Here is a 14,822-nt window from a genome sequence, read left to right as displayed (position 1 = left end):
CAGGAGGATTCTTAACCACTGCGCCACCAGGGAAGTCCTAAACTTAATTTATGACAGCCCTAGGACCTATCTCTGTGGGGGCCAGGTCAGGGGTGCTCAGGTTTGAGGAAAGGTAGGGGGTCTCTGTCCCCTGGGTCTGAACAGGCCCCTGCTGCTCTGACCCTTAAAGCACTTTTCTCTTCAGCAACATCCTTCCCTCCCAATGGGCATGGGGGAGGAGACATGCAGGCATTGGGCAAACATCTGTCAGGTACCCACCATGTGCCAGCCCTGTGCTAGGCATTGGGGATACAGATAATAATAACCCCTGGTCTCCCGGAGCTGACCTTTCTGGTGAGGAAGGGCAGACAAGAAAGTTTAGTTTGTCAGATGGGGAAAGGGCTTTGGAGAGAAATAAAGCAGGAAGGCAGGATTGGGACCATGGCGGGATTGCACCTTTATGCATGATCAGGGGAGGCCTCACTGAGAAGGTGGTACTTGAGCTAAGTCCCAAAGAGGGAGCCATGTGGACCTCTGGGGAAGAGCCTTCCCTTCCTGGCAGAGGGAGTGGCCAGTGCAAAGGTCCTGAGGTAGGAGTATTTTGGGGCATGATCAGGGACCATCGGAGGCCAGTGTAGCTGAAGCAGGATGAGTGAGGGGGTGAGTGGTGGGAGGGGAGGTCGGAGAGGTGATGGGGGCAGATCATGCTGGGTGGGCCACAGTGAGAACTCTGGCTTTTCCCCTGAGTGAGATGAAGCCATGGGAGGGCTCTGAGCAGAGGAGGGATGTGATTGGACTCAGGTGTTCAAAGGCTCCCTCCCTGTTCCACCCTTTCTCTGGCCTTCTGTCCCATCTCTGGAACTCCAGAGTTTGGAACTTTACCCACCCTGTACCGTCCCCCTCCTGACCCATGCTGACATCAGTGTAGCATATTGGTCAGTAGCTTCCATTTTAGAGGCAGGCAAACCTGGGTGTGAGTCCTGTCTCCAGCACTTAGGAGTTCTGCCACCTTGGGTGAGCAGTTTAACTTCACTGAGCCTGTTTCCTCATCTGTAAAATGGAGATTTAAGGAGGTGGCGAGATGATACCTAGGTCTAAATGCATCCAACACAGAGCTGCACAGATATTAAATGCAAGAAAAGGGAGTACGATTTATAGCCACTCTGATGCAAAAGAAGAAAGTAACTTTCTTTCGGAGTAAGAGACGACGGATGCTTCAACGAAGGCAGTGTGGATGGGAAGGAGGCGATGCCTTTGGGGGTTCTGCTGGAGGCCTGGAGGCCGAATAACAGGACTCGAGACTGACTCTGGTGGAGGGAGTGGGGAGAGAGCAGACCAAGGCAACGTCTAGGAACTCAGCTTGGAGGACTGGGTGGGTGATGGGGCCGTCGCTGGCAGAGGGACCTGGAAGGAGGAAGACACTGGGTGACGTGGGGAGTGCACGATGTCCAGGGGATGGTTCACTGCAGGGGGAGAGCCTCACCCAGACTTGTTAAAGTGGATGGATGAATGTCCCCTCTGGATTTTCTTTTAGCTCAATCTGAGAGTCCCCACTTTTGAATCGTGGCATTTATTCCTCTATTAGTGTCTGATATAGTTGGCCTTATTCTAGCCATCTTATAGTTGTCTTTCTTTTTTGCTTCCTAAACTCCCTTTTCTTTTCTACTAGTGGTTACCCCTTCCCCTCCCTACAACATACTGTAATTTCTATTTTTCTATTAACATTAAAAATTAACCACTATCTATGCCCTCCTACCCAAGCAATTGAGGACTTTTGCATATTTTAACTTTCCTATGCTTCCCCAAATCTGTCTGGGTTCCCCCAGGCAAATAGGCTGGTCTCCCTGTATCCAGTTGTGGGTATGGGCAGCTCCTCCTCACCGTCTCTGGTTCCCAGGAGGGATGTGAGGGCTCTGTCTGGGTCCAAGCATGGCAAACGTGCCACCCGGTCTCACGTTCCAGGGATAGCGTGTAGGAGAGATTGTCCTCAGAGCCTGTTCGTGGGCGTGTGGATGGGAGGGATGTGGGTATGGTAGGAAAGACCTCATGACCTTGGAGTTAATCTCCATCCATCCACCAGGCCCCCTTCCCAGGACTGCTACACCCTGGGTCTTACCACAGCCGGCATGGGGAACTGGTGTGGGTGGGACAGGGGCTTCTGGGGGGCTCACGTCGCCCTTGGCCCCTGGCCTCTTCTTACACTCCTCCTTCACTTGGTCTCTGCAGTGTTTGTGGCAACACAGCCCACAGTCTGGGGGAAATTCAGAGGTTAGTGCCAGAGGCCCAGTCTGTGTCCTCTATTCTTCCAGCCCGCGGGTCCTGGATTCCCTCCCCCTACCCATGCCCCGCTCACCCCGACAGCGGTAGCCTTGCTTGGTGACACCCCAAAGCTGGGAAGAGAAAGCAGAATAGGTTACCTAGGCTAGGGGAAGGAGGGCTGTGATTGGGGTGGGGCTGGGGTCTGTCTGGAGGAAACAATTCAGGTTTTGGAAGTTTTCAAGGCTAGAGGCTTATGTGGGATCTGGGAGACTAAAGGAATTAGGAGGTTATCTCAGGTTTGGAAAGTCATCTGTGATAGGAGAATTGGACAAAATTTGGAATTAATAAAGCATAAATTCTATGGGCAGGGATTGTGTCTGTTCTGTTTCCTCCTGTGCTCCCACCCACCCAGAGCCTATAACTGTGCCTGGCGCACACAGCAGGGGCCCAGTATATATTTATGAATGAAAAAGTAAATTTGGAAAGTAATCCAAGGTTTGTGAATTGCTCTTGGTTTGAGATTGAGAGATTTGTCCATTATACAGAGTTTGAGGATACCCTGAATTTGGAAATTATCCAGGGTTTGAATTATCTGGGGTCTAGAGACTTGGAGATTGATTCTGCTTGGAGATAATCTACTCGTGTTTGTAGATTCTCCAGGGTTTGGCAGTTATCCAGGATGGGGATTGTCTGGGAATCGAGCATTATCTAGACTTCAGAATTATCCAAGATGTAGGGAATATCCATTGTTTAGGGTTGCTGTGAAATATGGGGATTATTTGAGGCTAGAGGATTTTCTGGAATTTGGGGATTATCCGGGGCTTGGGGAATGTGAGCGCTCCAGGGCAGGGCTGGCTTTTCCAGCCCAGGCTGTGAGGAGTTAGGGCGCTCCAGGGGTCCCTCAGGGTGACAGCGGGCGGAGTGCTCACGAAGCCACTGCAGCTGCCACAGAAGGTGGGCTTGCGGAAGGTGACCTCCTGGAAGGTGTGCAGGAAGGCCAGGCCCAGCTTGGAGCAGATGGCGCTGGCCTGGAGCAGGTACCCTGTCAGCTCCTCTCGGCTGAAGGAGCCACTCCTGGGGGGAGAGACTGCGCTTCAGCAGGACTGGCCCCTTTCTCCCAGACCCAGGAGTCCTGGATACCCCAGGTCCTCGTCTTAAGGGAACCCAGGAGTCGGGAGCACCTACCCCTGGCGGGGGGGTGGGTGAAGCCCGCGGCAGGCGAAGGGGAAGTTGCCTGAGAGTCGCTCAAAGTCCTCCTGAGAGATGGTGCCTCGGCCTTCAGGGTCGTAGTTCTTGAACACAGACTTCGGAGGAGCATGGGAAGGGGAGAGTAAGGCCGAGTCAGGGGCCCCACGGTCTTAGATCCCTCCTCCCGCCCAGGGCTCCTCCTCACCTCCACCAGCTGCTCCACATGCCGACCCAGCGTGACCCTGTCGGGCTTGGGCGTCACGCCAGGGGCCCACTCCACCACCAGGGGCACCTTGAAGGGGGAGGGTGGCTGGGGCAGGGACAGAGGGTCACAGTTAGTCATTGCAGAGGCTTGGGCTGGAGGTCAGAGGTCAGGGCTGGGGTCTCACCAGACTCTTGGGACAGCGGGGCTCCCGGGCGTAAGAAAGCTCATAGATCTCGTCCTCCGTGTGGAAGAGATCCAGGGAAAGCTGGAGGATGGGCAGGGCGTTACGGACCCTCCTTGTCTCTATCCTCCTACCTACAGCCCATGCCTGCCTGGACCCCCAATCTCCTCCTCTTTCCAAAGCCCCTCTTCCCTGGGACCCCCATGGTCCCCTCTCCCACTGAGCCTCCCTTCGCTCTGCACACCGCCGGTCCCCTAGACCAGAAACACCATCTTGTCATTGAGGCTCTTTTGATCCTATTTAAAATTGCAAACCCCTGTCACTTTCCATGCCTGTTTCTGCTTTAATTTTCTCTATCGCACTTATTATCTAAAAGACCATATGATTTACTTATTTACTTTTTTCACTGGCTATCTCCCCCACTAGGAAGTCAGCCCCACAAGACAGCAATTTTTTTCTGATGTTGCACACTGCTGTGAGCCTAACTGTCTAAAATAGTGCATGGCTCACAGCAGATGCTCAATAAATATTTGGGCTGATGGCCTCTTAGAGTCAGCATAGCAGAGCAGCTTAGGCACCAGTCATCCTGAGGCAGGACCAGCTTCACAGGCAGGCCCCACACTTAGAGGGGCCTCCACTTCATTTAATGCCCTGCTGTCACCATCTTGAAATTCTTAATAATTTCAAACAAGGAGCCCCACATTTTCAATTTGCAGGTGGTCCTGTCCTAGGATCTGAAAGTCAGCTTTTCAGTCTTAGACTACCTGGTCCTCAGAATCCCAGTCTCTCTCAATTTATAGCTCTTTAGAATGAAATATATATATCTCTACCTCTCTATCTCTATTATCTATCTAGCTATCTATCATCTATCTACCTATCTATCCATCTATGTAAAATAAAATATAGCCAGAATCGCACACTTGCAGTCTTAGGACATAGTGTGATAGTTAATACATGTTCTGAAGCTGGCCTGCTGTGGGACAGGGGGCAAGTGACCTCACCTCTGTGGGTCTCAGTTTCTCAGTCTGTAGAATGGACACAATAAGGACCCCCTCCTCGTAGGGTTGTGAGGATGGAATGAAGTGCTCTCTGGGGACTGTTTAATATGGTGCCTGGCACATAATAAGTGGTCAATAACTGTTATTAGCTTTTTGCTTAGATTCCTGGATATGATTAAACTTGGAATTTTGGACTAATGGCATGAGAAGCTCAGAACCGTGGAGTTCAGGAGTGCAAAAGCCCAAAGCAATTCTGGAGCTCAGATCAATGGATACTTGAGTTGCTGGGGGAACTGGGGGAAAAGTGCATTACTTGTATAGAGCTCACTGTGTTCCAGATACTATTTTAAGTACTTAATGTGAATTATATGAATTATATTACTGATTCTTTTCCACCACTCTCTGAAGTAGGTGCTATTCGTATTCCCATTTTGTAGTTAAGGAAACTGAGGCTGAGGGGTTAAGTGACTTGCCCAAGACCACACAGAAAAAAACAAAAACAAAAACACCCTAGAAGCTCTGGCTTCAAAGCCCATGCATTCCAGCGCTATTCTACTGTTCTATCCTGACCCTCACCCACCCAAGACCCTAAATCTCAGTACCCCGCAGGTGCAGCCTCTGGGAGCTCAGCCTGGGCAGCTCAGGGCAGCTCACCGTGAGCAGATGCAGTAGGTCCTCATTGGCGTTGCAGGGGGGGTGTTGCCTCTGGAGGGTTGCCAGCTCCTGCAGCCGCAGGTAGAGGCTGTTGAGCTTGGGTAGGTGCAGGCGGCCGTCAGGCAACCTGTCAGGCTGGGCCTCATGCAGGGACACCAGATCCTTGAGATGCACACCCAGTACAGGCAGCCGGAAGCCGGTGCAGCCAGCCCAGGTGCGGCGGTAACAGGCGTAGTTGTTGTGGGCAGCAAGGAGCTTAGTCAGCTCCAGCAGGGCCTGTGTGGGAGGGGCATGTTTTTTTTTGGGGTGGGGGAGCGGCATGGTATCGGGGAGGCCAGTTCTGTTCCCCTAGCTCCTTGAAGCGGAGTACCTAGCAGCGTCCTGTGTGGCTCTGGACCCCCCCAGGGGCCCAATGGCATTTTGGACCTCTCCCCAAGCCCCTCCATGTCCCACATTGGCTTCAGCATCTCCCCAGACTGCTCTTCCACTTGGGCCCCCATCTCAGAAAGGCCCCACTATCTCCCATTCCCCAGGCTAGAGTGATTTTTCAAAAACCCAGATCTGATCATGGGTGCTCTCAGCATTCCCAAACGCTTCCTAGCTCCTCACTGCCCTCTAGATAAAGCCCAGACACCTTAGTTGAGCTTGCAAAAGGCTCAACAGGATCTCCCCCCGCCCCTGCCCCGGCATCTCCAGCCCAATATCCTGCCACATCCTGACCTCAGCCACACACCAGACTCATGAATGATTCACTCTCCTTAGACACTTTCAGGACACCCCCAACCCATGCTCCTCCCATGGGTGGCCCAAATGTTGGCATCCCTGGGGGCATCATTTCACTCCCCACCTGGACTGCCAGTTCTCTGCTAGCATCTCTTATCTGTCTCCCTCCAGTCCTGCTCAGGACCAGACACACAGTAGAGAGAGGTCAGCACCATGGATGAGGAGGGAGGAAGAATGACAGAGGACAAAGCCTGGGGGTCTGTCGGATTTGGAGGAGCAGAAGGCCTCTGGGTGGCTCCAGGGCCCCTGGGAAGGGATGGAGGGGGCTGGGGAAAAGTGTGTGGGTTCAGGATAATTGACCACTGGAACTTTGGGGAGGGCAGTGGGACTTCACCTTGGTGCTGTCAGGGCTCAGGTGGGTGTAGGAGTCCTTGAGTCTGGAGATGGCGCTATGACACAGGCCCCCAGTGACTGCCATCAGCGTGTTGAAATTCTGCAGCTGGAGGAGCCTCTAGGAAGGGAGGGTGATGCAGAAGTGGTGGGTACCACATGGAGGACAGGCAAATTGGGGGTTCAAATGACAGCATCCCCATTGAGTTGGGGTGTCAGGCATGTGTGGGGATGGGCCACTGCAAGCATCAGATAGGTGAGATGTGTCAGGCAGGAGTGGGCCACAAGCTGGTATGTGGGCATCACACACAGATGTGTGTGGTCTGGCAGATGATAGACCGGCAGATGATAGACTAATGTGAGGTCAGATAAAAGTGGGGGGAGTCAGGGACTTCCCTGGCAGTCCAGTGGTTAGGACTCAGCGTGTACTTCCACTGCCGGGACATGAGCTGGAGCTCTGGTGGGACAACTGTTATCCCGCATGCCACGTGGTATGGCCAAAAAAAAAAAAAAAAAAAAAAAGTGGGGGGAGTCAGGCAAGTATGGGGTGTTGGACGGGTTTGGGGACTCAACAGGTCTGTGTCAGCCAGGTGTGGAGGATTCAGACAGATGTTAGGGTGTCAGACAACTAGGCAGTCTCTGCACTGGGAGTCAGCCAGGTGAGGGGAGACCAGCAGGCCTGGGTTCTGGGCAGGAGTTGGGAGCTGGGCAGAGGTGAAATCGTCCAGAGTGATACAGAGGGGTCAGGTAGATATGAGAGACAGGTGTGAGGTCAGCCCTCCCCTTTCCCAGGTTTGAAGAGCGGAGGTTGCTGGGGAAGAAGGTGGGGCCAGGGAGGAATGGAAGACGCTCAGACCGGGGAGACCCCATGTAGATGCCAAAACACCCTGGTCTGTCGGGCCGGACAGGGGAAGCAAGGAGATGGAAGACGCCAGAGGCAGGGCGTGGTCTGCGAGGAAGTACGCAAAGGGGCGTGGCCACGCTGGGGGAAGGAGGCTTCCCTTTTCTCCAGAAGGGAGGGAACATAGCTGGAAAGGAGGGGGAAGGGGGAGGGAGAAGGGGGAGGGGGAAAGGAGAGGGGAAAAGGGGGAGGAGGAAAGGGGGGAAGGTGAAGAGAAAGGGCGGGCCAAGGGAGACCTGAAGTGATGGGGACGGATGCTGTCACTGTCCTAAAGGAACAGCTGGGGCCTAGGGACCGGGGTAGGGATGACGCAAAGGTGCGGGCAAGAAAGAGTCTCCTCTTTCATTGCCCTGCGGATAGAATATTCGGGCATTGGGCTTGTGAGACGGGGTCAGGAGGAACGTCGTCAACTGCCACGTCTGGGACCAAGGAGTGGGGCCAGGGCGGGTTGGACGTGGTGAAATCAAGGCCAGGGAAGAAGTGCCGTCACAGTCCCGGGTTAGAACGACAGGACTGAGGCCGCGGGGACGCGGCCAGGGTGGGGCGTGATGCATTCGGGAGGGGCCACGAGATGGTGACGTCACCGTCCGGGAGCCCCGCGGGGCAGGTGCTCAGAAAGTGGGCAGAGCGGCGGGGCGGACCTCACCTGTGCCACGTGGATGAACTTGTCCAGCACCTGCCCGCGCTGTGCAGGCCCGGGACGGCTCAGCACCATGACCTGCACCCAGCGGGACACGCTGTTGCTGAGACCTACGGATCCCTCCAGGGCCGGACAGCCCCGCACGGAGCCCTGCAAAACGTAGCCCCGCAGGTCCTGGGGCTGGGGGTGAGGTGGGTGTCAGGGTGGGCCCTCGCGCTCAGGCCCTGCCCCTCACACGCCATCCCCAAGCAGTCATGACCTCTGATGTCCTAGCTCAGCCATCACATGTCCCTGAGGTCACCATGGCCCTCTCCCATCTGAGGAGAAATGTTTAAAGAAAGTTGGGTACTATTCTGTGCCCTTCCTCATAGCCTCACAACAAGTCTATGAAGTGAATACTATATTATTCCCATTTTAGAGATGAGGTCATTGAGGCACAGAGAGGCTAAGTAATTTGCCCAGGGTCACACAGGCCCGAGTCAGGGTGGGAACCCAGTCTATTGCTCTTAACTGTATACCTGACTGGTATATAGTCAGCAAAGGGAAGGGTGGTGAAGAGGGCACGAAACTAACTTCTATTTGTTCTGCTCAAGGAGTCAACATTACATACCCACATCCACTGCACTGTGTGTGTGTGTATGTGTACAATCAGGAAATTTTCCCATTAAGGAACCAGATCCCCAAGTACCCTCAAAACGATGATGGCAAGATGGCAATAGCTAAACACATATATAGGTTGAAGCATTTGAAATTACCATTTGGGTAGGTAAAATATGTCAAAATATGGCAATTTCAAATGGTTCAACTATATAGCATTTACTCTGGACCAGGCGCTGATCTTTTGAGGCAGGAACTAAGTCCCCCTTTTACAGGTAATGGGCTGAGGCACAGTGAATTTAAATGCTTCTCAAATAAATGAACAATTAATAAAATATTTTGAGCACTGACTATGTGCCAGGCACTGTGACGAGCATTTTTAAATGGACATATTAATTTCCCCAACCAGCCAATGAAATATTATGACCTCCTTTTTGCACATGAGAAAGCTGAGTCCCAGAGAGGTTGAGAAACTAGTTCAAAGTTACACAGGTAGGAAGGGGCTGATGGGATTTGAACCCGGGGCTCTGTGCTCAGCCAGCTTAACTCATTTTCCTGGACCCTCTAGCACCCAAGTTTGACAGTTTGGGTCCTCCTCAGTCCTGCCTGGCCCCAGCCAGGCCTCACCCCACCCCAAGCCCTCCCCAGCTGGGAGGGGGGGGCGTCCTTACTGTGATAGCCTGGAAGGACCGGAACTCCAGGTAAGTGAGGTGCTCTGCCAGCTCCTCAGTCTCCAGGTGGTCGAAAAGCAAGGACACTTTGCGCTTTTTGCCCAAGCCTGGGCTGCTTATGGGGGGAGGGGGGCCAGGGCCACCGGGGCTCAGCCTGGGGGCAAAGAGAGGCAGGGGGAGGAGCTGGGGTGGAGTGTGTGGGAGTGTGGAGGGAGAAGGCAGAGTGGGGGTGGGAGGGAAGGGGAAGGGACTGACTCACAGGTTGGCGGAGTCTCCCAGGCTCCGCTGGGTTGCGTTACCCTCCTGTTCCACAGTGGCCCAGAAGCGACCTATAACCTCTTCTAACTGGGGCTCCTGATGCACTGTCTCAGGGTGTTGGGTCAGCCAGTACCTGAGGGTGGTTTAGAGATGGTGGAGTGAGGCTGGGGGTGAGGCAGGTCTCTGAAAGGGGTCTCTTGGGCTGAGGGATCTCTAGGTGCTGGGCTTGGGGGCGTCTCTAAATGTGTGCAGGGGGTCTCTGGAAGGCCAGGGTTCAGAGAGACACCAGGCTGGGAGGATCTCTGGGGGTAGGACTGGGGGCCTCTTAACACAGGCTGAGGGATCTATGGCAGATAGACTGGGGAATCTCTTGGAAGTGGGATGGCTAGGAAGCAGGGTAGTGGGGATGGGTCTCAGGAACTAGGTTGGGGGCCTCTAGGGGTGAGATTTTGGGGGAACAGAGTGAGGGGGTCTTAGAAACTAGGCTGGGGTATATGGGAGGTCGGGGTTTTAGGAATCTGAGCTGGACGTCTTGGGGTACCAGCTGGGAGAGGGTCCACAGGATCTGGTCAGGGGTCTCTAAGAGGTGAGGGTTCAAAGGAAGAGAACTGGGAGGTTTTAGGGACCAAGCCAGGGGATTCTCAGAGTGGGATTTGCAGGAGCAGGATGGGTAGTCTCTGGGAAGTGTTTTTTTTTGGGGGGGGGCAGTAGGGTGAGGATATTGGGTCATGGGAGTGTAGGTCTTGGCCCAGGCTTACCTGACCAGGTGACAGATCTGCAGCCTCCTCAGCTCCTGTGTGCTCCCTGTGGCCTCCTGGTACTTAAGTTCCGGTCAAGGCTCTGTTATCCAGCATCTCAGACCTGCCTTCTCACCCCGTCCCCACCAGGCTCTCTCATCTCTGCCCTCCGCCCTCCACCCACTGCTCATGGCCCCGGGAGGATATAAGGTCAGCAGACGGGCAGCAAAGTGGGCAGAAGGCAGCACCCAGCTGTGCATGGCAAGTACCATGTTGAGAATGTGGTCCCCACGGCGCAGGCTGCCAGCCGAGTCTGAAGGCAGGAGAAGGGGACACTGTGTCAGAATGGCCCCTGGGCAATGGACTGCACAGCTTCCAGAGCCGGTTGGACAGCCTGGTTCAAACCCCAGCTCTACCAGTGACTCCATGTATGAACTTGGGCAAACAACCTGGCCTCCTTGCACTCCAGTTTCCTTGTCTGTACTGTGCATGGACCAGCATCGTGCCTGGCAAGTCATACTGAAGATGGAAATAGCATCAGACCTCCTCCCCCCGCAGCTCAGGAAAAAGAAACGCAGGTAGGTGTCTCTCTTATTCCTACTGTAGTGATTGAGATTCATTCCACGTACTCCTGCTTCTATTTTATACCCCTCAAGTTGAGCCCAGAGAGAGGTGGGTGCTTGGCCCAACCTCAGGACTGGGGAGGCTGGCCAGGGAGGGGACACTCACCGAAAGACTGAATGCATTTCTCCAGCAGGTCATCTTCGCTGCAGCCGCCCTCATTCAGCATGCCCAGAGCCATGGAAGCCATGACCTTGCTGATTTCCCGGGGGCTGGGGCACGTCTTGTGGCGGCGGGCCTGTCGGGGCCGGCCCCGTCCCCCTGTCTTCCCCGGGCATTCCTGGTGGGACTTCCTGTGGACACATTCCCTGGGGAATCATGGGAGCCCCTTCCTTGAGGCAGACCCCCAGAATTCTTCTTGACGCCAAAGCCCCAAGGCATCCTAAAGGCAAGGTCCTAGCATTAGTTCTGACCTACCGTGGTTCCATAGGAGAAAACCCCAGGAGTAGTCCAGATCATGGGAGCCTTCTCCTACAGGTAAACTCCAAGGGTCACGCCTGTCCTCTTCAGGGAATCAGGGGGGAAAACCCTAGGACTACCCTGAACCCCCGCCCCCAGTGAATCATGGGAGAAGACCCCCAGGACTACTTAGGACCCTCCAGGAATCATAAGAGCTCTCTCCTCCAGGCATTGTCCCCCAGTTCCCCTTGACTGTAGGGTCCCAAGACATCATGGGAGAGACTTCCTGTTGGCAGACGGGTTACTCCTGACCTCCCAGGGAATCATAGGAGAAGACCCCAGAATTATTCTTATGCTCCCCAGGGGGAATCATGGCAGGTTCTGCCTTCAGGGGCACTCCTCAGAATTCCCCTTTGCTTTCCAACACCCACCCCCTCCTCCCCCCAGCCCTAATGAGAGAAGCAGACCCCTGAGATTCCATCTCTCCCTCCTCCCCCACCTTGACCGCCACTAAGGTGACACACCCCTCCCCCAAGCCAGCCTTTCGGTGGGACTGGAGTCTTAGCTGCAAGCCTGGGTCCCTAGATTTGGAGCCTGGAGAGAAGATATAGGTGCAAAGTAGCCTCACCGAGCCCTTCAGAGCTGGGCGCGGTCCCAGGGGCTGAGGCAGCTTCAAGGAAAGTTTAAAAATAACCCTCACTCTGCCCTGTGCCTCCCCAAGGCTCTTGTTCCAGTTGGGGAAAGAGGGTAATGGAGACACAGGGATGGTGGAGGAAGGAGGGAGCAGAATCCAGGCAGAAGGCCTTGGCTTCCACAAGAGTCAGACAAAACTGGGTTGGAGGAATTTATGCTGGCTGTGAGACTTTGTGTTAATCACATAATTTCTTTGGACCTCAGTTTCCTCATGTGAAAAATGAGAGTCGTCTTTGGACCTTCCCCAAGAATTTATTATGAACATTCAATGCCTTGCTCTTCAAAAGTGCTAAATAAGGGATTTAGTTTGCTTAGGCTCTTAAGTGGCCAGAGGTGAGAAAGTTAAATATGAGATGCAGAGAGAGAATGTGATGGAGCAAACTAGAAGCAAGGCATGGGGAATGGGGGTGAAACCAGAAATCGGGAGACCCCCATAACAACGGCACTGCCATGTCCCTGGTGCATCATAAAGGCTCGGTAATCAGTATTGAATGTTGTTGAGTAACAGCTGGCATTACTGAGCACTGAATGTGTACCGGGCAGAGGGTTGAGCATCTATCTAGTTTAGGGGTTCCCAAAGCACGGTCCCCAACCAATCCCAACAGCATCACCTGGGAACTTGAGAGAAATACAAATTCTTAGGCCCCACCCCAGACCTACAGAATCAGACACCTTGAAGGTAGACCCAGCAGCCTGTGTTTTAGAAGCCCTCCAGGTGGTCCTGATGTGTGCCCAAGCTTGAGAACCACAGGTCTAGACTGTACCACCGAGGACTCATGCGTCCCTCCGAGGAGGGACTATGATTATTCTATTGACACAAGAAACTGAGGCACAGAGAGGGTAAGTGACTTACCTAAGGTCACACAGCCAGAAAATGAGGCAGCCAGGTCTCCACCATTAAACTACTGGAGATTATAGGGAGGGGACCCTTTGCCTATCAAAGACATGCTGGGGGAGGCAGAAGAAGCTGCCTAGGCTATGGACCCAGCCACCACGGTCCCTGTGAGGACAGGAGGGCAGGTGATAGGAAGCCGATTCCAGAACCTGCTGGCATAGCCAGCTGCTAGGCCCTTACCTTCGGACTCTCTGCCCCCTGCAGCGTCTGGAGCAGCCAGGAGTTGCTTAAGAGGCCGGGGAGCCGCCTTGCCCTGCGTCACACTCCCCTCCCCTGGGGCAGGGCCCTGCAGGAGTCTGGAGTTTCCAGTTCTGGGGGCAGCCAAGAAGACCCCAGGGAGGACAGAGACACCCAGCCTACGGAATTAGGATGGGGGCGTGAAGGGCGCGGGGAGAATGGGATCAGAGCAGCTCAGATTCCAGAAGAGCAAGGATAAGACACAGACGCCCAAGCAAACAGCCCCAGCCTGAGCTGGCTCTGGACTCCCTGAAGCATCTTTCCACCTGGCGCCCCCAGCTCCTGCTGCTGCCCCGAGAGTAGCCTGACACCCTATGCCCCTCGTTAGAAGCTCCCCAGACTTCCCATGCAGCCCAAGCGAGACCCAGGGGCTTAGGGCGCTCCTGGTCTCTTGGAGAAGGGTCCCCTCACCTCTTGCTGTCTTTCCTGTTCATGCTTCCTTGAGGGGAAGGGGTCTTTTAAGAGTGTGGCTCAACTCCTCCCCCCTCACCAATGCTCCAGCTTCTTAGCCCCTAGGGAGCTGGGGCCTCCTCGGTGCTTGGGAAGGAAAGAGGAACTGCCCCTCCCCACCCAGCCCCAGGCCAGGGGGAAGGAAGAGGCTGGGGAGAGACCAAAGGTCCCTCCTCCCCCCACATGGGGATCCCTTCAAGCTGAGGTTTCCGGTGCTGCCGGCCCCCACCCCCAATCACCCAGCGGGCTCTCTCTATCTCCCGCATCTTTCGGTCTCCAGACCCGTGATTCTCTGTTCTGTCACTGTCAAGCTTCAATAAGAGCAGTTTTTTAAAAAAAGTATGCCTAATATGACACATTTATGTAAACACACTCAAAAGAAAAGTCTATATTTCTATGAGGACATATTCATGTATAATAATGCACAGCAGTTTGATTGGAAAGTCACAAGACAATATTTTGTATATTTCTTCTTATGTTTCTTTTATTTCTAGCTTAGTTTTAATAATACCATTTATACCCCAGAAAACATTTTCACTTTATTCCTTTTATTGTAAGAAAACCTTATGTAGCACCTACTGTATACCACACACTGTTCTAAGGGCTCTTAACATATTAACTCATTTAATTCTCACACAAACTTTTTTTTTTTTTGGCTGTGTTGGGGTCTTCATTGCTGCGCATGGGCTTTCTCTAGTTGCGGCGAGAGGGGGCTACTCTTCGTTGCGGTGTGCGGGCTTCTCATTGTGCTGGCTTCTCTTGTTGCGGAGCACGGGCTCTAGGAGCGTGGGCTTCAGTAGCTGTGGCACGCGGGCTCAGTAGTTGTAGCTTGTGGGCTCTAGAGTGCAGGCTCAGTAGTTGTGGCGCACGGGCTTATTTGCTCCGTGGCATGTGGGATCTTCCTGGACCAGGGATCGAACCTGTGTCCCCTGCATTGGCAGGCGGATTCTTAACCACTGTGCCACCAGGGAAGTCCTCACATAATCTTAAAGACTCTTATCTTAGTATAAAAACATTGCAGATGGAAGTTAACCCTTGGGGAGCCCCCTCCCCATCCCACTGTCCCTGTTAGGCAGGGGTGACCAATATCATACATGGTTGGGTTTCATCTGATCTGTTGGCTGTGCTTTTAAGTACATAGACACA

General features: G+C 53.8%; 1 protein-coding gene across 1 annotated transcript; it reads right to left on the bottom strand.

The window, feature by feature from the left end:
• Positions 1–1,273: 1,273 nt before the first annotated feature.
• On the bottom strand, positions 1,274–13,660 carry RASGRP4 (RAS guanyl releasing protein 4). Its single transcript, XM_059904057.1, has 17 exons — positions 13,638–13,660; positions 11,111–11,295; positions 10,576–10,694; positions 10,403–10,464; positions 9,646–9,777; positions 9,387–9,540; positions 8,125–8,298; positions 6,582–6,698; positions 5,465–5,740; positions 3,816–3,896; positions 3,632–3,736; positions 3,424–3,542; positions 3,168–3,312; positions 2,333–2,369; positions 2,096–2,230; positions 1,861–1,973; positions 1,274–1,383 (listed from the first exon to the last, which is right to left on the bottom strand). Exons 1-17 carry the CDS (start codon positions 13,658–13,660, stop codon positions 1,327–1,329), a joined length of 2,034 nt encoding a protein of 677 aa, XP_059760040.1. The 3' UTR covers positions 1,274–1,326.
• Positions 13,661–14,822: the final 1,162 nt, after the last annotated feature.

Source organism: Balaenoptera ricei, chromosome 19 (genome assembly GCF_028023285.1).
Source record: "Balaenoptera ricei isolate mBalRic1 chromosome 19, mBalRic1.hap2, whole genome shotgun sequence".
NCBI classification, from domain to species: Eukaryota; Metazoa; Chordata; class Mammalia; order Artiodactyla; family Balaenopteridae; genus Balaenoptera; species Balaenoptera ricei.
Note: the sequence above shows the minus strand (reverse complement) of the source record. Positions and strands in the feature narration are given on the sequence as shown.